The sequence below is a fragment of the Drosophila nasuta genome, chromosome 2R (genome assembly GCF_023558535.2).
Source record: "Drosophila nasuta strain 15112-1781.00 chromosome 2R, ASM2355853v1, whole genome shotgun sequence".
Lineage (NCBI taxonomy): Eukaryota > Metazoa > Arthropoda > Insecta > Diptera > Drosophilidae > Drosophila > Drosophila nasuta.
This window is the reverse complement of record NC_083456.1, coordinates 23,406,289-23,434,228: the sequence shown is the minus strand read 5'-3', so window position 1 is coordinate 23,434,228 and position 27,940 is coordinate 23,406,289. Positions and strand designations below refer to the sequence as shown.

Below are 27,940 nucleotides of genomic sequence, written 5' to 3'. Positions count from 1 at the left end.
CGGTTGCTGTTACCGTTGCCGTTGCCCATTGCCATTGCTGTTGTTGAAAGTCAAGTGGCCCCAAGATAAGCGCCTCGAAATGTTTCCCTTGCACAAAAAAAAAAATGAAAACAGAATACGTGTATCTCTATCTCTGTCTGTGTTTGTGTATGTGTGAGTGTGGTCTGAGGTTTTGCTTTCTATTTTTGCAAATGCGGTGCATGCAACTTGCGTTTTCCTTTGTGGCGCGCTCTCGAAAGCATTTGCACAAAAACTTTTCCCTTGCACTTTGCCCCAAACAATTTTGCACAGTGAAAAATTATGTGCAAATTTAAGACTTCCTCTTTTTGCCTGCAGATTACGCCTCCAACAACAACACACACACCACACACACACACATACACACACCATACACAAGGAGGTCACTAAACGTGGCTATTTTCGCTACGTAAATTGCCATTCGATTTTTGCCAGAACTTTAGAAAACAACTTACAGCACTTACTCTACAAATACTATATGTAAGTGTGAGTGTGTTGGAGTAAGAGTTTAATAGCTATCTAACTACTTTTACAGCTAGCTTAATTTTAGACTTAGGACTTAAAGATAATTTAAGGGGTGCTCCAAATTCCAATTTCGCAAAAGAAATTACTTTTTATAACATGTATGCGTGAGAAATTTGAAACTCTTCTTTTAAATTTAAATTTTAAACTGACAAATAGTAAAATTAAGTTTTAAAATTTTTATGATCTCTTTCAAATATTAAGATTTTAATAATTATGAAATAAATTCATTAATAAATGGTCAAATTCATTACTTTAACTTCCACAATTGCCCAATTATTTTGAGAGTTTAAAACTCTTCTTTTAAATTGAGAAATGGAGAAATGAAATATTCGAATTTTGTATTACCTTTTTTAAATATTTACATTTTAATAGTTGTGAAATATATTTACTGAGAAATGCTAAAATTTATTACTTTAATTTCAAAAATTTTCCAATTATTGTGAGAGTTCAAAAATCTTCTTCTTGAATATTTCTAGAAACATAGTAAAATTTATTTCCCATTTGTTTAAAGAGTATATTTTGAATATTTAACCTTTTTGTTATCATTTGTTAAGAAATGGTAGAATTCAACGATTATATATTATATTATTATATATTAAATTTTCTTATAGATACTAAATCTCATTTAAATAAATTATAATCGTCATTAATCTAATTTCTACACTTTGCCTCTAGAATTTGGAGCACCTCAAGTTAGTCAGAAAGCTTAGTTGAACAACATAAATCAAAAAGTAGGAAAGTAATTAAGGAGGGTAGTGAGAAAATTTAAGGGAAAATGTTGCTTCAAAACACATTGATAAATTTTGTTAGTGGAAAGCCAAAAAGATCTAAAAGGAAAAGACAACGCACCAATGAGAGACAGCAGTGTGTTACTTTTTGAAAAGTTATTTGGTTTCTTTTTTTTTAACATATTAATTGGAATATTTTTTTTGTTGAGCGAGCGAGTCAAAAGAGAGAGTTTTGAGAGAGAGAGTGTGACAGAGACAGAAACATTTAAGAAAAAACAATTTGAAATCGTCTTTTGCTGGACACTTAGAGCAGTAAATTGAAAGCGAAGGGAATACACACAGAGAGAAAGTAATAGAGAGATAGATAGATAGATAGATAGAGAGAGAGAGAGAGATTGTGTCACAGCTATCGCGATCAACAGTTAGAGAGAGAGAGACAACGAAATAGCGAGAGAGAGAGAGAGAGACGATTGAGAGACATACGAGGAATTTGGAGGAGTGCAAAACAAATTGGAGAAAACGAATCGACTCACCGTCATAATCGGAGCCCGCATTGATCGTTGCCCCCATCTGAGCCTGGGCCTGAGCTGCGATCATTTGGTTCTGGAACTCCTCCTCGGAGCTGCTAAACGAACGCTGCTGCTGCGATGCATATTGAGCTCCGGCCAAGGCACGACGTTGCTGCTGCTGCTGTTGCTGATTGTACGAGGTGGCATCCATTGCGTGTCCCCCGCTGATCGTCAGATTTCGTGTCAACGGAGGCGGCTTCTGATAGCCACCGCTCACCATTTGTTGGCTTTGGCTCATCGCTGACGGTGGCTGATGGATCTGAGCATGTGTCGCTTGTCCCTGATACGGCTGCTGCTGTTGATGTTGCTGCTGCTGCTGCTGCTGTTGCAGTCTTTGTGTCTGCTGTGAATGTTGTTGCTGCTGACGTTGCTGCTGCTGCTGTTGCTGATGTTGCTGCTGCTGTTGCTGGCGTGCAGCATATTGTTGCTGTTGCTGTGCTTGCTGTTGTCGCTGCTGTTGTTGCTGTTGCTGTGGCGTGAGATGCTGTTGTTGTTGTTGCTGCTGATGTTGCTGTTGGTGCGGATGTTGCTGCTGCTGATGATGTGGTTGCTGTTGCACCTGGCTGGGATGCGCCAGATGCGGATGTTGTCGCATCAAACCGTCCAGTTCGCCCTGCAATGCAAACAGATATTTTGTTATTTATTAGATTGGGTTCAATATAATTAAAATTATCATTAACGCTCTTACTAAAGCACTAGCCTTCCACTTGGATACTTTGTTAATATGATTTAGTTAATGAAATATTCATTTTTCAATCATATTTCTTTGTATGTAACATGCTCTACTAATCTATAGTTTTGTGTAAGTTTTCTACTTGCAGATTTGCCTAGTTTTCATTGATACTTTTTCGAATTCAAAACGCTCTATAATATTTGGCATAAATTCAAAATTGTTTAATTGTTGTCGACCCAAACAAATTCTTAATTCTTATATTTTTCAACAATTTTATATTGTTTCTTTGACACAATTTGTTCTTTAACCTTACAAATTCTTAGTTTACTCTTCTCACCTACAAATTCACAGTTTCTCTCTCAACAAATTTTATTTCTTCCTTATTCAAATTATTATATGATGCATTATTATCTTATCTCTTCCTTCAGTATTTTTTTTATAAATACAATGTTGCTTCTGAGGCCATACAAATTTTATTGTTCTTAGTTATTTTTTCTCTTTCAAAAATATAAAGTTTCTCTACTACTACAATATTATTCCTCCCATATTAAAATTATTGTGTATTATTACCTATGCATTTCATTATCTCTTTTTCTTAAATGTAATGTTGCTTCTTTGCTTTAAGAAATTCTTAGTTTATTGTCCTCTCAGATATTCGGAGACTCTGATTTTCAGTTTCTTAAAATTAATTCTTTTAATTTCTACCCTAAGAAATTCTCAGTTTATTGTGCTTCTGTTTCTCAGAAATTTGCTGTATCCCTTCCACTACAATATATAATATTCATATTGAATCTTATTTTGATTTATCCTAATTTTAATGTTGTTTCTTTAGCTATGCACAACAAATTCTTAAATTATTTTTCTCCTCTTCCACTTCGCATCTTCCTGACCACTTGATTTAATTCGTTACATTTGCAGATTATTCTACATACATAGATATTTTTTATTCAGTTAGTGAACTGTCTCTGTCGCTAGTTTCATAGATGTTCCTGTGTGTCTATTATCTCTTAATTAACTCAATTTACTCCTTTTTCTACTTTATACTTTGCTTACTATGATTTACCTTTTTCTGTTGCATCTCTCATATCATCTTTTCTCATCTGCTTTTGAGTTAACCACGAATGCATTTTCATTATGGCTTTGCTTGCTTTAGTTTCCGCTTTACTATGAAACTTATCTAGACTCTAGTTAAAGCTCTTCTACTTGCAATTCAGCTTAGTTTGCTTTGGCACATTCGCTGCTTTTGCCAATGTGAAATATTCTTTAATTTCCCCTTTTTTCTTTTTTCTTCTCATTTCATTTTAAACCCATTTAGTTCACCGGATAATACTCCATTCCCCTTTTTCCCATCTTTTCTCTTCATATAATATTAATCCCATTTACTTCACCTGATAATACTCTTTCTTTTCCCCTTTTTCCCCTTGTCTTTTCTTATTATATTAATCCCATTTAGTTCACCTGATAGTATCGCGGATCATCCTCTGGATAAGCACCCGATCGCTGTGGATGCTGCTGTCCATATCCTTGTTGTTGCTGCTGCTGCTGTTGCTGCTGTTGTTGTTGGTACTGTTGCGCCTGCTGCGGATTCATTGGTTGCATGCGCTGTCGCTGCTGTTGCTGCTGCTGCTGTTGCCCAGGACTCATGGCATCCATGCCGCTATCGGAGACGGAGAGACGTCGATTCGTTGGCTGCTCCTGCTGCGAATACTGACGACGCAACATGCTGCCAGCACGTTGCATGGGCAGATTCTCCTTCTCGGCGGCGCTGCGAGTGCGCTCCAGCTTTGGTCGCTTGTCCGTGGTATCGTGAGGATCCACAATGGCCTGCTGTGAGATGTCCTGCGAGCAAAATACAATAAAGTTAAAGAGTTGTTCAGAAGTAGGTTGCAGGGATTATAAATAACTTACGCTGCTGCCATCGGGTTCGATGCGCCGGATGAAACCATCTTGTTGTACCGCCGTCTTGTTGATCCATTGGCCTGTTTTGGACAACAGTTCCTGCTTCTTGCGGCACAGTATGCACACCCAAATGACCTGAAGAATAGAGAAATCATACTCAAAGTTAACATTGTTGCTTGAGTCAGAATATTTTTGTATAGTTATGGATGATGAGGAGGCATACTCGACGACTCTGCTCTATTTCTACAATCGAATGTGGGAGCTCTGGGATAGCATTGGAGTGCATTTCACCACCTACATTGAGCGAGGTCAGAACGAATACTTTGCGGGCTTTGTCAGTCTGCAGTGGCTAGCACCGCAATCTCAAGATGAGGATGAGGATGAAGAGGCAGAGGAGCAGTTGGACTTGGAGACGTATGAAGATGAGCAGTCGACATATCATTGGCTGCACATGTCGTGCATATTTCGTGCCTCCCATTTCAGTAACTAAATGCCAAATTGAAATTCCATTTCGCGTTTCTCCAAAAACAAAAAAGAATTGTTAAAGTTTTCTATTGCTTTACCTTCTCCTCGTTTACCTACACCAATGTCAATGTCTATACTCTATATATGTGTGTGTGTCTATGAATGTGACTTCTTGGCAACGCTTCAACGAAACGTTTTTGGCAACGTGGCCAGCAAATGATAAGCCCAGGCAAAGAAGAGCCAAGCCCTGTCACGGCTCACTGGCTAAAATAAAAATTGAACAGAATTGAAACCAGCCAGAGGAAAAAAGAGAGAAAGAGTGAAATTCACGAGTGTAATTGAAATGCAATGCTATGTGAAATGTGAAATGTGAAATGGTGTGCCAAATGGCAAATGCTGCGCTGAAAGGACTTCTTCACCTTCCCCAACTATCGAAAGGATTGCAGCGCAAAATTGCTGGAAAGACTTGAAGCTGGTCGTTTGAATATCATTTTTGGGCTGGACATTGAAATTGCAGAATTTGCTTACAATTTGCACTGTGAATGCGAAAATACTTCGAGCCTACTTATGTACATATAAAAGTAATGTTTATATTATCAGTGAAGAACTTTTTGTAAGTATCGTATGCAGCGAAGAAATATATATAAATTTATCAGTACTCTGAGCATGTTCAACTTCAATTTAAGTAAATTTACATTTTTTACTATTTCTTGAAGCGCTTTCACAGAAAAATAAAATAGGTCACCTACTTTAAAATCTGCTTAAAGGAAATTTCAAAATTTTAAATACTTAATTTATAAGTATTTGACATATGTGAAAATATGTGCAAAACATTGATGTATTATTCTTATAATATGCCGCAAAAATACTAAAATATACCAAACCTATATTTGGTATATTGAAATTCATTTAAAATATGCCATATAGTAGAAAATATACCAGATTGCTAGCCAAAACAACTAAGACCCGATTGCAGCAGTTGATTTATTACAAAAAGCTTCTTCAAGCATGGAAAGCTATTAGAGACGCTATGTAATTTAAATATATTATACATATAAATTATTCTCTGACTAAAATGTAGCGTGGGACACTAATAAAAATAAGAAAATATATACCAAAATTTTTTCAATTTTGAATAAGGTAAAGAATCATTTTGGAATCCTTTTTCTATTTTTAGATAATTGCAAAAATTAACAAATTTGAAAAAATTAACGAACTTATATATTTTTATCGTGAAACATTTCAGAATCACCTTAAATAATATTACAAGACTTTAAAAATTCTTCTACGAACTCCATTTCTTAAAAGTTGAATAGATTACTTCCGACTGTAAGCCATTTAAAAAACTATTCAATGTCATTGGAATTTATGTAGATATGTTTTTCTAATTTCTGTTGAAATGCTTTCACATCAAAATACATTAAAGTGTATAGAATGGGATTCAACGCACTTAAAACAAGCTTTTCTTCATTCTTCTTTAAGGAACTCTATTACTAGGAAGCTTCTTAAGGCATTACTTCAGACTGTAAACCATTTAAAAAAAATTATTCGATTTGCAAAGTGAATCTAAACTGAAAATTTGACTAACTTATTATTACTCAGAATGGATTTTGAGGCACTTAAATTTTTGCTTTAATAAAATTATGAAACTTAAATCCATTACTAGGAATCTATTTAATTAATTATTACTTCAGACTGTAAACGATTTAAAAGCAAACTATTTGCAATTGTCGTTTTTTTGGTCTTACTCAGCAATTTGCTGTGACTCTTGGCTCAAGAATTATAAAATGCTCAATAAATATTGGCTACTGTTGATACTAGTTGGAGGGGCAGTCGAGAAAATGGCGATTATTTATGCGTAGTGCACGCAGCCAGCTTTCTTTTATTTTTTGGGCAATTGCCGCTAGCCAACTGGGCGTATGAGCAATGGGTTTTTCTTTACTTGTGACGAAGACGACGCCAGAATAGCTGGCGACAGAGTGTCATCCAATTTATCAATGGCTGGAAAATGAGCAGAGGCAGAGGCAGAGGCCATGTGATGGGATGCGATGCGATGTGTGTTGCTCAAGCATTTTGCCGGTTTCACGCGTTGCGTCGAGTGACAGGCGCGTCTAATGGCACTTGAAAATTGCCAACTGGAAAATGTGTCACAGCCTGTCACGTTGTCAGCTCAGCGATGCACACACATACACACACATACACACACATACGCACACACGCAGACAGACGTACTTAAGGGACACTCAATGTCTTACTTACCTTGTTGCTACGCAGAGTTACTTTGCCACCGCAACGAGCGCAACAGCGAATGTTGCAATAATGGCAAATGTGGCCAACGCCATCGGCAAACTTGGTCTTAAGGCATATGTGACAGGTGGCATCCAGTTCGACGCCGGCCTTCTTCTGCTGCTCCGATCGCTGTCTGATTTGCATCTCCAGCGTGACAACCTCGTCCTGTTTTCGACTGCAGCGAGAGAGGGCGAGAGAAGCGGGTTGGAGAGAAAAACAATCAATATGTTGTGATTAGATATTGATTTCAATTACTATAATTATATATATATAGTTAGTTAATTTAAATTAGACTTAGGATATTTTCCTTTTTAGATTTAAATTGATACCAAAACTTTTTATTAAGATGAATGGGTCCATTTCTTTTTAAATTATGGTATAATTGTGATTAAATATTGTTTTCAATTATTATAGTTATATATAGTTAGTCAATTTAAATTAGACTAAGGATTTTTTTATATTTTCGTTTTTAGATTTAAATTAATAACAAGATGAATAAGATAAATGTGTTCACTTCTCTTTAAATTATGGTATAATTGAGATTAAATATTGTTTTCAATGATGTGCAGTTTCTAATTTATTACTGTAGTTATGTATAGTTAGTTAATTTACATAAAATTTAGGATTTTTTATATTTTCGTTTTTATATTTAAATTGATACTTAAACTTTTTATTAAGATGAATGTGTTCACTTTTATTTAATTTATGATATCATAAAAATTCAGCAATTTTAATTCTTAAATAGTCGTTGGCCTTAGTAGCTAGCACTCCCTTCTTTTAGTTATTATATCATTTTGTATAATAATTAAACACGTAAATAATAATAATTGAATCCCTAAAATATTTTTTAAAGCATGCTATAAATGTTCTCAACTTGTTCTAGTTTACATTGCAAAGCTGTTGTAATTAGTAAATCTTATTCAAGACTTTAAAACGTAAAGTTAAATCAAAATTGGTTGTTTTTTAGTCAAGATTTTACAAAACGAAATGTTGACGTTATAAATACAGAGAACTGTCAATTGATTAATGTTGCCAGATTGATAATATTCAAACTTGGATTATTCCACCAAAAGCATTTCTAGCAATCTTTTCAAAAACAAGTAAGAAAGCTACAGTCGAGTGGTTTATAAGTTAAGGCAAAGTGAACTGAGCGATGGATGTATTTTTGCTTTTCATTGGTATTACTCAATATGCATTCTTTGCTGAATCAAGTTGCTTTCAGTGTGACCGTATCATATTTTTGGCAAGAGTAAATTACCAAAATATGCTTTGACATTAGCAAAAAGACATTTGTTGCAGTCTGTATATTATTATTCACAATGAAGGAGGAAGGCTTATCAATCAGCAATAAATTTAATAACAAAAGGAAACGGGAAGAGCAGCAAAGCGCTACCGAAGAAATAAGAACGCGCATTCGACATGTTGTCGATCAGACGGTTAATTCGCCGCCGTGCAAAAAGCAGATGAGTGATCCGACTGATGAGAGTGATACTTCTGACGACAACAACGCGGATGGCGAATATGAGGAAACTGAAGTCGATGACGATGATGAAAAGCAGTCTTCGCATAAGGAACTCATCTATCTCGACTTGGGACAATCGGTGGCCATGGTCAGCAATGGGCCAATCTCAGATGCTGCGGCTGTTGAATGCGATAGTGAATTGAAGACAAAGTTGCAAATGTTTTTGGGCCTGAAACCAGCGCGACGACGTCTCTACAATCCCGAGGACAATTACGGTGAAGTGGAGGAGGTTAAGGAAATGTTGCCATGTTCAAGGGATTCGCTACCCGCCACAGCATCGATAACTAGACGAGAAAGATTGTTTCCGCCATTGTTAAAAGAGAGGTGTTTACGAAGCACCAATGAAAAGCAACAGCTGATGTGGGACGACATTGCAAAAGCCTTGAATGCCAAGAGCTTTGAGAGTCAAGTGCTCGATAAGTCAGTTGATCTCAGTTGTTTTTTCAGCGAGAAGCAGCGTGCTCAGAATTGCGAGCAGCAGAAGTGTAAAAGAAACGTCTCCAATTTGCTGGTTCGCCATGCGAACTTATACAGCTTTGTGGACTCGCTGCGATCCGAGACGCCATTAAAACTCTGTCATCCACTCGCTGTCGACTATCGAAAGAGCGACTTTAAAAAGATTAGGCGGAAGTTAGCCACGACTTTGTTCAATGCGTTCAATCACAGCATCTTCTATTGTGGTCTACACCTCAGCATTAAGTGGCAAAGACTCCTGAGGAACCGTCCAAGTACAATTGTGCATTCGATTAAGGATGGAGGCGAGAGGACTTCGCTCATCATATTATCGCGACGAATTCCGCAAGCTAAAATTTTGGTAAAGGCGTTGCTCCACGAGATGTGTCATGCCGCCGCCTTCATCTATCACGGCGAGACGGGTCACGGTGATCGTTGTCGCCAGTGGGCTTATCGAGCCAAAATGTTGCAACCAGAGTTGCCACAGATTGACGATTGCCATGACAAGTTCAAGTATATTTGTCTATTATGCCATCGTCGTGCATTTGGCGACATCAAGTTCGCAAAGGAGCAGCAGCTGCGTTGCAACTACTGTCAATTCCAGGTGCATGTCGAGGAAGCGAATGCTGTCTTCTTTCCCAATCAAATGGCTACGGACTACAAGTACTTTGTGCGTGACAACTATTTGAAGTGCGTGGAGAGTTCGCACAGCTCAAAGATGGAGTCACTCAACCGTCAGTACAAATGGAAAAGCTTTGCCAGTGGCTCGTTTACTCAAAGCACATTTTCAAAATTGTGATTCCTTCATCTTTAAATGGTGGTTTTTTGAATATTTATTACAAATACAAATATTACAAATGCGATACCCGTTACCCGTTTATAATAAAAGTAAAACATTGATGTATTATTCTTAAAATATACCGATGTATCTATATTTGGTATATCTGTATACTATACTATGAAAGATAAACCCGTTATATTATTTTTAAAATAAACCGAATAAATATATCGAATTTATACATAATTTACTATATATATTTGGTATATCAATATACTATGTACTGAGATACACGTGACTCGTTTGTAATAAAAGCAAAACATTGTGGTATTATTTTTTAAATATACCGAAATATATCTCAGAAAAATATACTTTCTATATTTGGTATATCAATATACTATACCACAAATGAGATACACGTTACTCGCTTGTAATAAAAGTCAAACATTGCGGTATTATTTAAAAAAAAACCGAATTAATATATGGAAGATATACAAAATATACTATATATATTTGGTATATCAATATACTATACTACAAATCAGATACACGTTACTCGTTTGTAATAGAAGCAAAACATTGCAGTATTATTCTTAAAATATACCGAATTAATATATCGAAAAAATACAAAATATACTATCTATATTTGGTATATCAATATACTATATTACTATGCAATAAAAGCAAAACATTGCTGTATTATTCTTAAATTATACCGAACTAATATATCTCCGAAATACAAAATATACTATATGTATTTGTATACTATACTACAAATGAGATACCCGTTACCCGTATTCAATAAAAGACAAAACATTGCTGTTTTATTCTCAAAATATACCGAAATAATATATCGACGAAATACAAAATATACTATCTATATTTGGTATATCAATATACTATGCTACTACGCAATAAAGGCAAAACTTTGCTGTATTATTCTTTAAATATACCGAATTAATATATTGAAGAAATACATAATATACTATCTATATTTGGTATATCGATATACTACCAGCATATATACAAAATTAATATACAGACTAATATTTAAATATACCAAAATGTATAATTGGTATATATCAAAATATGAAAAATAGTTCCATACAAAAAAAAAATAAAAATAAAAAAAAAATAGAAATAAAAATAGAAAAATAGAAATATAAATAGAAATAAAAATAAATTTAAAAAAAAATTAGAGAAATGTTCAAAATAATACAAATAAATTTTAAAAACTTCGTAATTTCAGTGTTAGTGAATTATTTTCTTTATAAATACTCCATTTCCATATATGACATTATTAAATTTTAAATTTTATTTGATGATCAGCCTTTGGTCTAACAAATAATTGACTCGTCTAATTTTTTCCATGATGTTTTCTTTATTTGAGAAATATTTGAGTACGTTCCAGTTAATGGCCTTAGTTGCTAGCACTCCCTTCTTTTAATTATTATATTATTTTGTATTATAGTTAGCATGTAAATAACAATAATGAGTATGTTTTACTCACCGCATTATCTCGTTCTGTTTCTCCTCCTCCTGTTTTTGCCGCATGAGCACATTCTCAATCTGCATGCGCTCGTGCGGCGTCAGATGCGACAAATCTGGCATTTCATCCATGGCTACTAAGGGATGGGGGCGAGTGTTCAGCTGGGGTCGCGATATGAATGCCACAAATGCAACTTGAACTGGAACTCGAACTCGAACTTGAACTCGTATGTGGTTTATGTTGTTTCGTTGGCTTTGCACATAAATACTAATTACAGTTGCACTAATTAGTTTGCCTCTAAATTTTATATTTTATTTGTTTTATGTATATAGAATTTTAGTTGTTTTTCGGTTTTTTGGTTTTGTGTTGGGAAATTTAAAGCTTCTCGTTCTTAAATAATTTATTTTTTGAATGCAATTAGGCAATATTTATAAATATAATAATTTATGAATTCTTGTATTTGTTTATTCTATTATTTTATTATTATTATAAGTTATTAATATTATTTGGATTATTAAACCATTCTGATAGAAAATCACAGAGCAAATTTCTAAATTTTACTTTTTGTTTAGTATTTTTTGTTTTGTTTTTGGTATTAAAGAATTTTTATTGGATTTTTGTTGTTGGTTTTTTTTTATTTTTGGTTTTCTTTCTTTAGACTTTAAGAAATTCGTTGAACCTTTTCACGGATCAGTTTGCAGTTTGCATCGCACTTAACACATTTCTTGGTGTGTGTGTGTGTGTGTGTATGTGAGTGGGTGTGTGTGGAAGTGTTGTGTATGTGGGTGTATGTATGTGTGAGTGTGTGTTGCACTTTGACCTTGATAAGGTCGTTGTCTTCCCGTGTTATTTTGCTGCTATTTTCTTTAGGTGGCTTTCATATTGAGAGCAACATTTGTATAAATCTTTCAACAATGCCTCGATTCTGTTTCTGTTTCATTTTTGCAGCGTTCGAGTAAAACGCTGTCGAACTTTGCTGCTGGTGGCGGTTGTTTCTGTTGTTGTTGTTGTGGCGATGAGTTGTTGTTGTTGTAATTGGTGTGGTTGCAGCTCAAATGTTTTTTCTTGTAGCACATTCGGTTTCGCAGCCATTTTGTGTTGTTAATAGATTTTAAAGCACCCGCTATTTTTGTAGAAGATTTTCAGTAGTCAGCACTGCAAAGAAAACAAAGAGAGTAAAAATGTTGTTATTAGTTATGTTATGTAGTGACAAGAAGGAAGACTACAATCGAGTGTGTCAGTCTGTGATATGTTAGGAGTGATCTATTTTTAATGAATCTAAAACACACCGCATTAATATGCAAAAATACTGAAAATATACCGAATGATGTAGTTGGTATATTAATATACCAATATAGGTAGAAGGTAACAAATACTACACATTTTTAATAAAAATACTAAAAATATACCGAATTGTGTATTTAATATATTTATATACCAATACAAGAGAAAGGTAACACATGCTACCAATTTTTAATAAAAACGAAACAGTGGGATATTGTTCCGATAATATACCAAATTAGTATGTAAAAATGAAAAAATATACCAACGCCTATATATGGTATATTTACATACTAATACTAATCTAATAAAAATACTATAAATGTAAAATGAATTTAAGCATGTGTGAAATATACAAATAACCAAATTTTATTAAAAATTAAAAACTAATTTAATTTAATATTAATTTGAACTTTTTAGGAAAATATTTATATCAAATACAGAACTTTATTATTGGTCAAATACTCATTTAATTGAATGTTTTAGGAATATACAATATATATGTATTATATATAATATATATAAATACTAATTTACTCAAAAGAAAAACTAAAAAAGGAATTTGAACATTTTATTATACTGTTTCTATTCGTTTTCCATTTACTTGTATCACTCGTTACAATTTCCTCATTTATTAATATTGCTTGCACTTTGCATTAAGGCTTGTCCTATATTATCAATAAACTGGTTGCAGAGCATAGCGCATATATTGCTGACAATTTTCAATTAGGCGCAAATTTAGTTAGAAGAGTGCAAAATCTAATTGCAGCTGAAAAGTAGGCAACACTTTTTTCTTTCCTATTTTGCTGTTGCAGTTTAATTAAAAGTCACATGCCAAATTCGAAAAATATATAAACAACTTTGGTGCCTTCTAAACGGAAATGAGAATTTTAACGAGATCGTGCAAATGTGCAGAGCATGAGGGAGGACTAAGAGGGGTTGGGGGGTTGGGGAGTGGCTAAGGAAGGAGAGGCATTTGTGCTAAGGGTGACAATGCAAACATGTGTAATTGTATTTATGGTCATCAACGTGCTGGGGCAACAAACAACAAGCCACAGCAGGATGCGTGCCCCGTGGGATGTGGAGGGACAAGAGGGGGCGTAGCGGGGGGTTGGGTGATGAAAAGGGTTGTTGCGGACTGTTGTTGGTTGCGGTTGACCTGGTGACGCACGTATAAAATGCGAAAATATACACGAGGCCATTACATAAACACACACACACACATACACAGACGCACGATGCAACTTGAGGGGCAGAGAGAGAGAGCGAGAAAGAGAGAGAGAGAGAGAGAGTGATGTTGAGGTGGCGTTGCAGCTATTAATGTTGACAAACTTGTTCGTTGCGGCGCTGCAATGCAAAATGCAAGCGGAAGCAAGCACTTCACGCAGAGTGCGAAGAATGGCAGAGTGATTGAAGAGAGAGAGAGAGGAGAGGAGAGAAGCGCAGGGAGAGGAAGGGGTAGGAAATGCAGCTGCAGGATAAGGAAACTGTAGCAAGAGCCTTTCATGCGCCTCATTTCCGATGCATGTGTGTGTGTGTTTCCCTTGTATGCAGATTGAAATGCGGCTTTTGCACTTCAGAATTAACTTATTCCACAGCCAAGTAGGCTGGCTGCCTTAGATCCCAGCGTTGAAATGAAAAGCCATTAGGCAATTTATGTTGAGCAAAAGATTTCAGCTTTGAGCTGCTTAAGGCATAAATACAAACTTGTATTAAAAGGATATCGACCCCATCTACCATCTACCCATCCAAGCATCTGCCAACAAACAACTGCAGCACCTCAAAGCAGGTCAGAGAGCAAAACAACATCAGCATCAGCTTCAGAAGCAATTTGGTGGCCAGCCTCATCAACAATGCAGCGACGAGAGAAATTAGACTGCAGTTTAGAGAAAGACTTGAATTTAAATTTAGAGTAGAGTTTAATATCTATAAAATAGTTTATTATTAGTTTTGTATTTAAAGTTTATGCTAATTTTAGGTAATTACTTTCTTAGGAACAAACGAATATTGAAAATTTCTCCTTTTCTTTATCTTCTCAGCTATGGGAAAGATGCTAATTATTGTTAATAGCTCTAATCAGTTTTATATTAAAAGTTAATGCTGATTCAAAGGAATTACTTAGGCACATTTTTGCAAAATAATATTGTATTTTATTTATAAATGAATATGAAAAGTTCCTAATATTTAAGTTCCTTAATTTTGTTTATGATAATTGTCTGTTTATTATTAAAAGTTAATGGTACTTTAAAGTAATTAAGTTCTTCATATGTTTAAGTAATCGAAAATATACGAAACAAATTAGAGTAATGCATATTTAAATTTTCCTTTTATATTCAGATCTTTTCCCAAAACAAATCTGTTCAATAATCATCATCAAATATTTCTAATCCCCTTTTCTATCGAAAGTAAGAAAGCTAGTGTCGAGTGTGCTCCACTGTGAAAAGCAAAAAGTACGTTATTATTCTTAAAATATACCAAATAATATACCAAAACCATACTAAAATATATCGAATGACATATTTGGCATATCGATGAAGTATTACATTCTGTTACATACATTATAAAATATAAAAGTGCAAATAATATACCCCAAAAATACTAAAATATACCGAAGGCCATATATGGTATATGGATTAACATTCTGTTACATCCACTATAAAATATACGAAGGTCATTTTTGGTATATCGATGAAGTACTACATTCTGTTAAATACACTTCCTGATAACACATAATTAAAATACTTTTTTTTTTTTGGCAACATTTCTAAATGCACGAATCATTTTTTTCTAACGAACATTCTAAAAATAGTAGTGTCCTAATAAAATATGTAGAATTGCTAATACGAAAAATGTTGATATAATAAGAGAAATTGCTAAGACAGCAGCTAAATAAAATATGAAATGAATATTTAATAATAGCAGACAAGAAAAGCAGCAGCAGCAAAAAAAGTAAGGAAAATGCAGTCTATGCAATCATAAACTGGAAAGTTACTTGTAGCATTTGTGCAACACATATTTTAGACTTTAAGCCAAGTTTCAGACAGAAGTAAAAATAATTTCATAAATATTTACGTTTCTTTCGCTTCTCTTTCCATCTGCCTTAAGACAACTGTGCAAGGAAATGGGGAAGACAAGACGAGTCTTATGGTTGGGTCGAGATAAAATCCTGGGTGTTTATGGCCTGCTTTGGCCAGCTCGTGTCGTTGGCAGCTCAGCTCAGCTGCCATGGCTCATGAATTGATAATGCAGCAAATGCAGCAGATACAACAACACAGACACAGAGACATATGCACACACACACACATGCAAAATTGATGGCTGCACTGGGAGTTATGTGGGGCTTAAGTGACTATTTGATGGCGCAAGGAACTGCAGATAGTCAGAGATTTTACAGGCGAAAATAGAACAATTTCCCTAAGATTTGTCAATCGCAAAATTGTTGTTAAATTGGAGTGAAAAACTTTAAAATGCACGGGGTTAACAATGCATGGAGTGGCTGTGGAGCACTTCAAGGGTGGTGGCAACCAAAAAGGGCAAAGGAGCAAGGGACAAGAGAGCAATGTTGAAAGAGAGTTGGTTTAACTATTCACCACACCACGCGCAGAGAGAGAATGCGACAGCGAGAGAGAGAGAGAGAGAGACAGCAAAGGGAAAGAAATAACAAAATCAAAAAATTTCCCAGTATTTATTTTTGTGCGTGGTTTCTTTACGCTTTGCCACAGCAAACTAGAGCAAAACGCAATCAAAACGCTCAACACAAAGCAAACAAAAAACTATATGCAAGTAAAAATATAAAAGAATAAAATGCAAAGCAAGAAGCGACGAGAGTAAAAAGTAAGCATAAGCCCCAAAGCGACCGCCAAGCAAAAGCTAAAAAGGGACAAGGATAAATTATAATAATAATGAAAAGTGCAGGATGCATCAGAGCAGAGCAGCGCAGAGCAAAGCATGGGCCGAAGAGGTCAGCCAGCCATAAGCCAGCCTCTTACTTATTTTATTAACCAAGGTTATTGCACATAACGTATACGCCGCATACGCCCCGTCGTACTCTCGCGCACATCCAGGCGCAACCGTGTTGATAAATGTGAAAGTTCAGTCTGGGAAAAACGAAGAAGACGGTGGGGGGAGGAGATGGAGATGCAACTCTCTCTCTCAGCTTACCCCCTAATTGACACTTTCAATTAGCAATCAGAAATGAAATAGCAATTGCAACGACAGCGACGGCGACTAAAAACTGGAATGAGGGAATTGTTCTGGTATTTGATTCTGGTCACGACACAACAAGAAGCACAAGAAGCAATGTGAAGGAACCACAAAAACCAAAAGGTCAAAATGCAAAAGCTTTTCCTGAAATAAGCCCATTCTCATTCTCATTCTCATTCTCATTTACATTTTCATCTTGATTTTCCCATTTTCCATTCCACATTTGGCAGCCAGCTGCCACAGTCAGAGTCACAGTCATCTCCATCGCCTCAACACTTTGTTAGAGAGCATTTTGTGATTTGCCAGTGCAACCGCAAAACTTTTCCCCTTGCCTTAATACCTTTGATTAATGCCTCCATAATGGGGTATAATATTTTTGTTACATCCTCATTTAGCGTAATAAACTAACAATTCACAACTCTCAACTTATTTTGTGCAGCTAACAAACTAATTTTAATGCTGTGTTAATTGGAATTACGAGCTCTTCACGTCCATAACTAAAAGGCTTAATTATAGCTTGCAACTGCAGCTTAAGCTTATGTTTCAACCCACATAACGTAACTTTTCTGAATGGGAAGAAAATAAAGAATGAGAAATTTGAACTGGAAACTAAATTGCGTGATGAAATTTGAGAGAGAGGAACAGGAGTTAAATTTTAGTTTTCATATTCAACTATAATTTCATATTGAGTACCTTAATGCCTTGTGCATTTCTAATCATTTTGTATCGTTGCTATGTTTCTGAATAAAAAGAAAAGTATGAAGAAGAGCAGGACAACATTTGGAGTCTTTTACATCTTCTTTAACAACTCATTAGAAAACACTCTTTTACACTAAAAATCATTTTAGTTTGAAGGTATACTTCGGAGGAAATTTAAACTGGAAACTAAATTGTGTGATGAATATAAAAATTTAAGAGGAAGTTAAAATTCAGCTTTTTAATGAACCAAACTCTTAATACCTTTTGATATACTAATCATTTTGCATCGTTGTTAAATTTCTGAATGAAGAGAAAAGAATGGTGAAGAGCGGGATGTACATTTCATTCTTTGACTTCTTTTTTAACTTCTCATTAAAAAATCATTTTGCAGTGTTGTCATAATTATGAATGAAAAGAAGATAAGGCGTGCGAAATTTGATCTAGAAGGTAATACTTATAATAATTTCGTACAGAGAGCAGAATATATTTTTCAATCATTGAATAGATTAAACTTTCAAGTATAAATGTAAACAACTTGTAATATCTTTTGTCTAACACATAATCATATGAAGAGCAATACATCCCTTTGCTTGGCTTTAGACCGCATTTGTTAGTCGCAATTTAGTTTGCAAATTTATTAAATGCCAAAGTGGCAACTGTTGCAAATAGCTGGAGAGTTGTTTAGTTGTTGCTCCCGCTTGGTAACTGGAAGTTTTTCTTGGGGTCATTTATCAGCCTCAACTGTGTCTAAGCTGTCAACACACACAAATGCTAATTCTGCAACAATTTTTTGTTCTTGCAAACTGTTCTTAATCTTTTGCATTTGCTTTTGCTATTTGGTGACGTCAGACGATGGCAGAGGGGACGGCAATAACGACGACGACGGCGTCATCGCCCTCACGATCGCAAATTTATGCAGATAAATTTCATGGCGTCATTTTCAACAACGCCGAGAGCAATGCACTCACTTCATGAGTGTGTGTGAATGTGTGTGTGTGTGTGTGTGTGTCGTTTCTTGGCACAGCTAAAAAGAAAAACGTGGCCAAGTTGCTGTTGCGGCTGCAGCTCAAAGCCAAAGCCAAAACTATAAAAGAGCCAATGACTTGGCCGTATTTATTGTTGTTGTAGCTGATGTTGTTGCTGATGTTATTGCTGTTGTTGTACTTGTTGTTGTTGTTGTTGCCATTAGACTGACGAACCGAGTTCTGTTGAACCCCAAGCTAATGGGGCATTGCAGCCTTTTTTTCGTTGCTGTTGTTGCTGTTGTTGTTGCTTGCATGCATGTAATTATAATTTTTCATTTTTTTTTGACCCCAAAAAGTAGGCAACACTTTTTTGTGTATTTTTACTTTGCCCTGTACAAGCAATTTATTGCCGTCCCGCGCCATAGCTGGTCACACTGCACCACTCTGGGCACACACTCTAGCACACACAAAGGGCAAACACTAAAAAAAAAGTCGGAGCTGTGGCAAATGCAACAACGTTTCTTCGTTTCCTGTGCAACTTTTGCAATTGTTCGCACAATTTCCATGCAATTAACAGAAAACAAATGCGAGAACAATGAGTGAAAAAAGTATATATACAAAGCTTGTCAATTGCCAGCGGCAAACATTGACTGCAGACCGGAATGGGGCACGGGACTCGGGGAGAGAGACTAACTGAAAGTTGGCCAACTAAATGAACAGAGAGCAAAAATTGTCTCCACTGTTGTTTTGCTGGCAGCTGGCATTGTAAATGTAGTGAAAATGTCAAAAAGCGAACGATGACATGGGGCAACAAAAAGCAATTTTATGCACCCATTGAATCCAACAGCAGCAGCAACAATAAAGATGCCGTGGGCGTTGGGAAGCGCCTCCTTGCCTCAATAATTTTAACAAGCTTGGCCACACACACAAACACACAAACACACACAAACATAGACAAAGGGCACAGAAGAGCTCCCACATTGATGTTGCCATTTGGCGTGAACCGATGTGGAGTGTGGGAGAGTGGGGGAAGGGGAAGATGATTCCTAGTCGAAAGAAGAGCTTTTTTCTATTACTCATACGCCGCGTGTGCATTGTCAAACATTTATGACGTCCGTGGCCATCGCCATCGTCGTTGTAGTGTGTCCCTTTTTATAAAGGACCCCGTCGCGTGTCGTCATCATTGTCATTTGTCAGGGCAACCGACAGTCACAGCACTCAATTGCTGACCCCTTATACCCTGTAAGTTTGCACCCGAGGCGGGTATATCAAAAATGATTTAAGTGGTCAATTTCGTTTGTTAGATTAATGGACTGCTATCAATTATTATGCCAGATTTGCAAAGAAATATAATAATATTTTTGAAAAAAAAATTGTTCCTTGTTCTGACATCTATTTAAATAATTGAAATATTTAATATATAATAAATTATAGTACAATAAGTTATAGTATAATAAATTATAAGTTAAATATACACCAAACATTTCTGCAGTGCTTTCTTGAAGGCCTTAAATTATATTTTGAATATTTGCCAAATATTTCTGACTATTTTTTTTTATTTTGTCGCAATTTTTTTCCTTAATAAACCTTTAAAAAAATTTTTATTTTTTTCTTAAATTATGATTATTTCTTTTGAATTTACTTACGACAAAATGTTTCTATATTCCACAAAAAAAAAAGAAAACACGAGCTATTTAAAATAAAGTTCATAAATATATAAAAAAAACAATGAAAATTTAAAAGACTATTATCAGAATAATTAAATATCTTCTTTTATTAAATGTAAATTAAATATTTCTGATGTAAATACAAGTTAATATTAAGACACTTAAAAGGAAGTGCTGCAGAAAAGTTTACTCTATATTTAGTAAAAACACATAATTACAATGAACCCTTAAATATGTCTCTAATATTTCTGAATACATTTCATTTGATAAACAAAATATGTTTTCATTAACTTTGAAGCTAGTTTCTCCAAATTTGGTACAGACAAGAATAACTACAGTTTTTAAGATTAATGAAAAATTTAATAAAAATTGTACAGGTTAAATAAAAAATATATGTGCTGACAATTTGGTATATTCCGAATTCCAATATACCAAATATAACTGGTGGTATATTAATTTGGTATATTTTGACAATGTTTTGCATTAATTCGAAATGTGTAGCGGGTATCTCACAGTCGAGAACACTCGACTGTAGCTTTCTTACGTCTTTTTGAAATTGTTGCCTAATTTCTCATCTTAAAAAAGGGTATCTTGCAGTCTTTCTTTTCTTTGCAAATGCTTTGCAGTCATTGTTGATATTGTTTTGCCTCGTGACGTTTGCCATTTTGAGTTGACAGCGCAGTAAACTAGCAGTAAAATCGATTCAATAGCTGCCTGTTGCTACTGTCGTCGTCGTCATGTTGTTGTTGTTACTGTTGTTGTTGTTGTTGTTATTGTTGTCATTGGCGTTGCCATTATTCTTGCTGCTGTTGTTGCTCGTCCCTTTTGCTTAACAAGTTTACCTTTTAATTAAATTTGCCGCCCATCAATGCAGCCCTGTTGTCATATCCTCCCATCCCACTGTCTCATTATTGGCCAGTAAACAGCAGCAACAACAATGAGAACAACAACGAGAACAACAACAACAATATCGAAAGCAATGACATTTGAGTCAGTTGCCGATTTGCTGTTGTTGTTGTTGCAAATCTTTTGGTCATTGTTCGCATTGTGTTCGTGGTTTTTTTGTTTGCTCAGTTTGCTTTAGTTTCATTTTCAAGCTCATTTTTGGTAACTTAATATCACAGATTAGCTGAGAACTAAAAACTATATTACTTCAGTTCTTTGAAGTGCATCGATAAAAGAAAGAAAAGAAAGAATTCCTTTTTTTTAAAGTACCAAAAAGTATTTGCCTAACTTTCGCTGCAGCTGCTTTTGCATTACTTTTTTATTGAAGCAGCTAGGACTTCAGCTAGGACTTCTAATGAAAGATAATTTTTAGATTTATTACGACTTTAAAACTTTAAGAATGTTAAAAGTTGCATAGAATAAATGATGGAAGAATATAAGGAATGCCAGCATATATAAAAATGTCATCGATCAAATAAAGATGATTTTAATTATTTAAGAAATACTTTTGTATAGAAAAACGCCAAAAACAATGACGAATCAGTTGCTTTGGCTAACAATCTAGTATATTATGTACTCTATAGTATATTTTAATGTGGTACTTTATCAATATAAGAAATGTGGCCATTGGTATACGTTAGTATTGTTAATTAAATTACATTGTTTTGCTTTTATTTAAAATGGGAAGCGGGTATCTTGCAGTCAATTACATTCGACTCTATATTTCTTATTTGTTTTATTTAAAGAATTTCATTAAACTTATGTCATAAAAGTAATATTTTCAAAGAATTTTATTATTCGAAGAATTTTGTAAAACTAATTTCCCAAGTATTTTTAATTGAAAGCATTTTATAAACGAATTCGAAGAGTTTGTTATTCGACGAATTTCGTAATATAGTACAAAAGAAGAATTTCATAAGAATTTATTTATTTCTTTGAAGAGTTTTCATAAAAATGATTATCGTAAATATTGTTAAACAAGTAAGAAAGCTACACGCTACTCATATGGTATAAAAGCAAAACAAAACAGTACAGTAATATTCTTGGAAATATACCAAACAATATACCGCAATATATGTACATTTAGTATATCAATGAAATACTAAAGATGTTGGTAAACAATTCTCTTTGAAATTTCACAATATTTGCAATAAATTTATGTAATAAGCAAATGCATTTTAAATATTGAAATATTTACCATAAATGTATCTAATCAACAACTGAATTTGAAATATTGAAATACCATTTAGTAAACTTACATATATTCATAATGTTGTTGTTGTTGTTGTTCTTGGTTGTAAGTTATGTTTGTAAACGGCGTTGTTTATTCATTCGTTGTTTCAAATTTGTATTTTTGTATTTTGCATTAGAAAAGTAAGTTGAATTTGTAGAACGTTGTTTGTTTTATTTCAAATTGTTGCTGATGTTTGTGATTAGAATTATTATTAGTATTATTTTTGTTGTTGTTGTTGATGATGATGTTGCTGTTGCTTACACAGTTGTTGCAAGTTGCTTGTTGCATAGAAAAGCGAAGCTGTACATAAGTATTTGTATATATTTTATTGCACAATAGATTTGCATTCTTTTTTTGTTATACTTTGTTTCGTATTTTGTGTTTAGATATTTACAATGCACTTTTGCTGAATGTTTCAGAACTGAAAGAACTTGATTTATTGCATATTTGTTTTCTCTTTGTTTAGAACTTAGAAATCGTGTCGCTGGCCAAACTTCAACGAGCTGCGTTTGCCGTCTGTGAGCGTCGAGCTCTAAAGTAATTATGTTGGGCAAAAATACTGGGTTCGAAAATACAGGGTAATTGTCTTGGTGGGTCAGAACTTTAACAGGACAATAAAAAAAACACACACACACATACACACAGAGAACTCTTGATGCACTCGCATTGTTCTTCTTGCATACATTGCTCATACGCACCGTGTGACACGCAGTGTGAGCGAACTGAGCGTGAGAGCGTCGTCTATTGTGTCTAACTGCAACTTGTTGTAGCTCACACACAGCACAGCAATTTGCCATTAGACGTCAGCGCACTGAGTGTGTGCGTGTGCGTGTGCGAGTGTGTGTATGTGTGTGTGTGTGGAAGAGAGCTGCCAACTTTGTTTTGTGCGCTTTGGCAGTTAACAGTTAACATTTTGCGTGTGTTTTGCGAGAGTTGCGCATTGTTGTTTTTTTCTTTCTTTTATTTTTTGGTGGGAGGGGGAGCTCTCATTGTCATTGTGTGTGTGTGTGGTGAACTTATCACAGCGAGTGTGTCAGTGTAAGTGAATAAAAAAAAAAACACACACACTCACACACTCACGCACATAATTGTTTTTGAGGTTTATTTCATTTTGTTCGATTAATTATTTTACTTTAATTCAATACGCATTTCTGAATTTATTTCCTTTATTAAAAGCACATATTTTAAGTCACTAAAAACGACAAAAACGAAGAGCGTTTGCTTTGCTTTTTGGGTTGGGTTTTTCTTCCTTTTCTTCACTTGTTTTTTTGTTGTATTTTTTTTATATATTTTTTTTTTGGTTGGTTCGCTGGCGGAGGAGGCGGAGGGAGGTCAGGTGGGGGCTTTTTTCGGGGACGGGGGTTGCGTGGTGTTGTGTGTACAGAAAAAAACACGAAGAGAGTGAAGCAACCAAAAAAAAAAGGAAAATAAAAAAATGAAAAGCGCAATGAAAAATGAATTTCGCCTTACGTTTTCTTTATTTTTTTTTTTCGGAGTACACACTATGTTTGCTTGTTTGTTGTTGTAATAGTTGTTGTTGTTTGTTGTAGTTGCTATTGTTGTTTCAGTTGTTGTTGTTGTTGTTACGAGTTGTTGTTTAGCTTAAATCACAATTAGTTTGCACTTAGACATCTCTCTGTTTCTCTGTGTGAGTGTGTGTGTGTTCTGCACCTACACATATGTGTGTTGTGTGCGTGTGCGTGTGTGTGTGTGTGTGTATATCTATAAGGCTGTGCGCCCTTATGTGCATTCCATATGCGCAATTTGCCTCGCTTCGTTTCCGTTTTTTTCTTCTTCTCTATTGTTACTATTTAGTATTATTTTGTTGTATTGTTATTATTATTGATGTTGTTGCTGCTGTTGTTGTTGCTGTTGTTGTTGCTGCTGCTATTTTGTTTGTTGCTGTTGCTGTTTTGTTGTTGTACTATGCGCGCGACGATTGCTGCTGCTTCTTCTTCTGCTGCTGCCTGCTGCTGCTGCTGCTGCTGCCTGCTGCGACTACAACAACGACGACGACGACGGCAACGACATCACGACACGACAACGACTAAATCTGAAACTGAAACTGAACTGAACTGCACAACTGAAGCCAACAGACGTCTGAGCTTTCAAGTGTCGTCGAGTCGAGCCACCCACGAGTGCCAAAGAGAGAGAGCGCCAGAAGAGAGCAAGACAGCACGATAGCGAACGCATTGGAGTGACAGAGAGCGAGCCACATTCACTTTGCTCTCTTGCTCCCGAAAATTTAACGCTCTCTCTTCGCTCTCGTGGTGAGAATAGGCCAAGGGAGTTATTAACCATGCCCCTAATGCTCACGCTGCGTGAGCGTTAACCAAAGGAGGGAGGGATCAAAGGGGGAAGAGGGGGGACAACAATCTGAGTGCTGCTGCCCTTAAGACTCTGCCTTTTCATATTTCATGTGCAATTTTAACACCTACTACAAACTAAATGCGTTAATAAACGTATGTGTGTGTGTTAGTGTGTGTGTGTGTGTGTTTTTCCTTCTTCCCAACTCGTTCTCTCCCCAAATTCCAACTCTCTCCCTCTTCCTCTCTCTCTTTCTCTTCCTTTCTCGCTCTAACTTGAAGCTCTCTGTGTCGCATGCTGCCAAACATTAACATCAAAGTTGATGTTGCATATTCATAAAATTCAAGTGTATATTATGCCATGTTGTTGTTGTTGTTGTTGTTGTCGCTCTTGTTGTTGCTGTTGCTGTCAATGTTGTTGCTGTTATTGTTGTTGTTGTTATTATTATTACTCATGTTGTTGCTGTTATTTTGCCGCAGTGACTGTTTGTTCCTGTTCCTGTTTCCATTCTTGTTATTGCTTATGTTTTTTGCGGTTTTTATCGCAAAATGGTTTCGAAAATCGCTTTCGACAGCAAATCGCCAATGTCTCTAAAGTAAATCGATTTAAATATTAATTAAGCTTAAGTTGCGGAATATTCATTTCTTGAATAGTGAATAAAGTTGCAGCGTATTCATTACCTTATTATAATTCTGTTCTTTGTCTTCTTTACGATCGTGTTTTTTGCGGTTTTTTATCGCACATGGTTTAAAAAAACGCTTTCGGCAGCAAATCGCCAATGTTTCACTTAAAATATTATTTTTGTTATTCAATATTGATATAAATTAAACATTCATTAAATTTATGATTGACAAATCTTTTTGAAATTTATGAATAAATATAGAGAGATATATCATATGTGGAGCCTTTCACTTAAAGTCATGATTCTTAAATCCGAAATAGTTTTCTGAAGATTTCAAAACTACATTTTTAAACTTAAGTTATGGAACATCAATTTGTTGAATAGCCAGTCTTTTTGAGATTTATACTTTTCATAGTTCTTTTTATAAGTAGTTCTGCATTTGTAGGCCAAATAATTTGAAAATCACTTTCTTCAGAAATTCGCCAACGTTTTACATAGAATATTTAAACTTATACTTAGACAGATTTACTCACTTCATACAATTCAGTTGCAGCATATTCACCACATTATCATTACTCTATTTTTTGTCCTCTTTATGCTAATCGTTTTTGTAGATATTAACACAAATGCTTGCCAAAATCGCTTTCTGCTGCAATTCGCCAATGCTTAACATTGAAAATCATTTCATGATTCGGTTTTCTTAGAGCCTACAGTTACAGCATATTCGTTTTTTCCTGCATAACCCTTTTGTTCTTTATGGTTTTTAGAATAAACTTTCTTAATTTCAATTCCATTTCAGATTTCACAGAGAAATTGAGAGCATTCCCTTAGAACAGGGGTGCTCAAATTCGTCTTATGGCAGTGCGTCTACTAACACAGACACAAGAAAACGTGTACATATGTAGCGGCGCTTTTGTGTTGAGGCGCAGCTGTGCACTGAGAGAAATTACGATTGTATTTTGTGTTTACATCCAGAACTACGAAGCATATTACGCATTTTAATAAATCAAAAGCCAACGCAGACAGAAAAATAAGTTCCAGTGCATGTGTTCGAGGAAAAAACAAAAACAAAATACATTGCGGTCAGCGAAGCGTGACGACGGAAAGAGATGTAAAGGAGAAACAAGCAAAATTGTTTTTGTTTCGCATGCAAATCGAAGCCCATATGCACGGTGCTTATGGGCGCACTACCCATAAGCACAGACCATCTACAAAAACAAAAGTGCACTCAGTGTATAGGCGTTGAGCACCCCTGCCTTAGAATATCAATTTGATGTTCCCATAAATTAAACATGTGGAATATTCATTTATGGAATTAGAAATCATTACTCCACTTCCTCGAGTCTTTCACTTGAAGTCCTGATTTTAATTTGAATGGTTTCAAAATTTCGCAATTCGCTAAGGTTTCACATAGTATATAAAATTTTATACGAAATAGACTTTACCAACCAAACTAAACTATTCTATTCTTTACAACCTTTCTGCAGTAATTCTCAATGCTTTACATAGAACCTCCAATTCATTCTTTAATTTTCATTTAATACTCTTCTTTCTCTACTCTTTAAAGTCTTTTATGTGAAGTCGTGATAACCAACATCATTTTCGAAAGCAGAAAGCATTTTGCCAGAATTTCCTGAAAACTAAAGCTGCAGCACATTCATTTTTTTTATAGCCAACTATACTATTATTCATAAACTTTACTTCAAACTTATTCACTTCCATTTGTGCAGTGAAATTGAGAACATCCCGCATTGATGATGACAGAGGAGAATTTAAAGCAGAAACCTTGCCATATAAATTTCAACATTTAGTCATTTCTCTCGTTTGCCAGTTGAACCATTTATCAATGGGAAACGAGATTTATTCTAAAATTGGATCATTTTCTATCTCGTTTTTTCTGTTTTTTTTTATTTGCTGGTAGCATAAAAATGCGGCACGCCAAAAATACTTTGCACACAGCACGTGCACATAAAAATATTGCAGCATACTTTCGGGGATTGGCGCAAGCAGCCGAAAAAAATGAATGAGAGTGAATGAGACGGAGAGAAATAAGGAAAGATATAAACAGAAAAAAAAACAGAATTGTTACCCAGTGCATATTCAAAATTACTTAGTCGATGTTTTCGTTGTTTTTGTTGTCGCTGTTGTCGGTTTTATCTGCCTGCTTATCGCGCAGCTATCATGTGATTTAGCGAAAATTGTCATGCGGCGTTAGCACCAGAGAATCTTCACTTCATCGTTCCCCGCTTCCCCTTTTCCCCCCTTTTTGGTGAGTGGGTGAGTTAACTTCAGCATTTGCTGATGAAACTTTTCTTCTTCATTTTTTTTGGCCGGCTCACGTGCAACATCTTCGGGGACAGGCCGAATGAATGCGATTCGCATTTCCTTTGCGCTACGCTGTCAGCCGACGACGACGACGGATCCTGCGGGTGTCCTTTTGCGACTCGTACGCAGCTCACTTTGCCAGCGGCAGCCGGAGTATTCATCTTGAGCATAGACAGCAGTGCACATGTATGTGTGAGTGTGTGTGTGTGTGTGTATTCACGCGACTGACGTCATTGAGCTTTTTATTGATTTTCATGTTACCGAAAAATGCTTGTGCTAGGACA

The 27,940-nt window shown here is 35.3% G+C and overlaps 2 protein-coding genes across 17 annotated transcripts in view; one reads left to right on the top strand and one right to left on the bottom strand.

Moving 5' to 3' along the window:
- LOC132787662 (serine-rich adhesin for platelets) overlaps positions 1–24,450 on the bottom strand; it is a 61,919-nt gene extending 37,469 nt beyond the window's left edge. For 6 of the 16 annotated variants that reach the window (XM_060794883.1, XM_060794884.1, XM_060794878.1 and 3 more), the window contains exons 1-6: positions 22,428–23,348; positions 11,430–12,563; positions 7,137–7,341; positions 4,422–4,547; positions 3,972–4,352; positions 1,805–2,453 (exon numbers count right to left, since the gene is read on the bottom strand). In XM_060794883.1, the coding sequence (XP_060650866.1) occupies positions 1,805–2,453; positions 3,972–4,352; positions 4,422–4,547; positions 7,137–7,341; positions 11,430–11,539 (1,471 nt within the window). In that variant the 5' untranslated portion in view covers positions 11,540–12,563; positions 22,428–23,348. Of the gene's footprint in view, positions 1–1,804; positions 2,454–3,971; positions 4,353–4,421; positions 4,548–7,136; positions 7,342–11,429; positions 12,564–22,427; positions 23,349–23,872 lie in introns of those variants that run through there. The other 10 variants (XM_060794894.1, XM_060794887.1, XM_060794890.1 and 7 more) reach the window with 6 other exon arrangements.
- Positions 4,581–5,531, top strand: LOC132787664 (uncharacterized). The gene has a single exon (XM_060794895.1). It carries the CDS (start codon positions 4,615–4,617, stop codon positions 4,900–4,902), a length of 288 nt encoding a protein of 95 aa, XP_060650878.1. The 5' UTR covers positions 4,581–4,614; the 3' UTR covers positions 4,903–5,531.
- Positions 24,451–27,940: the final 3,490 nt, after the last annotated feature.

Bases quoted from the DNA above. Each gene is read 5' to 3' on its own strand.
- LOC132787664 (XM_060794895.1), top strand. From the start codon at position 4,615: ATGGATGATGAGGAGGCATACTCGACGACTCTGCTCTATTTCTACAAT.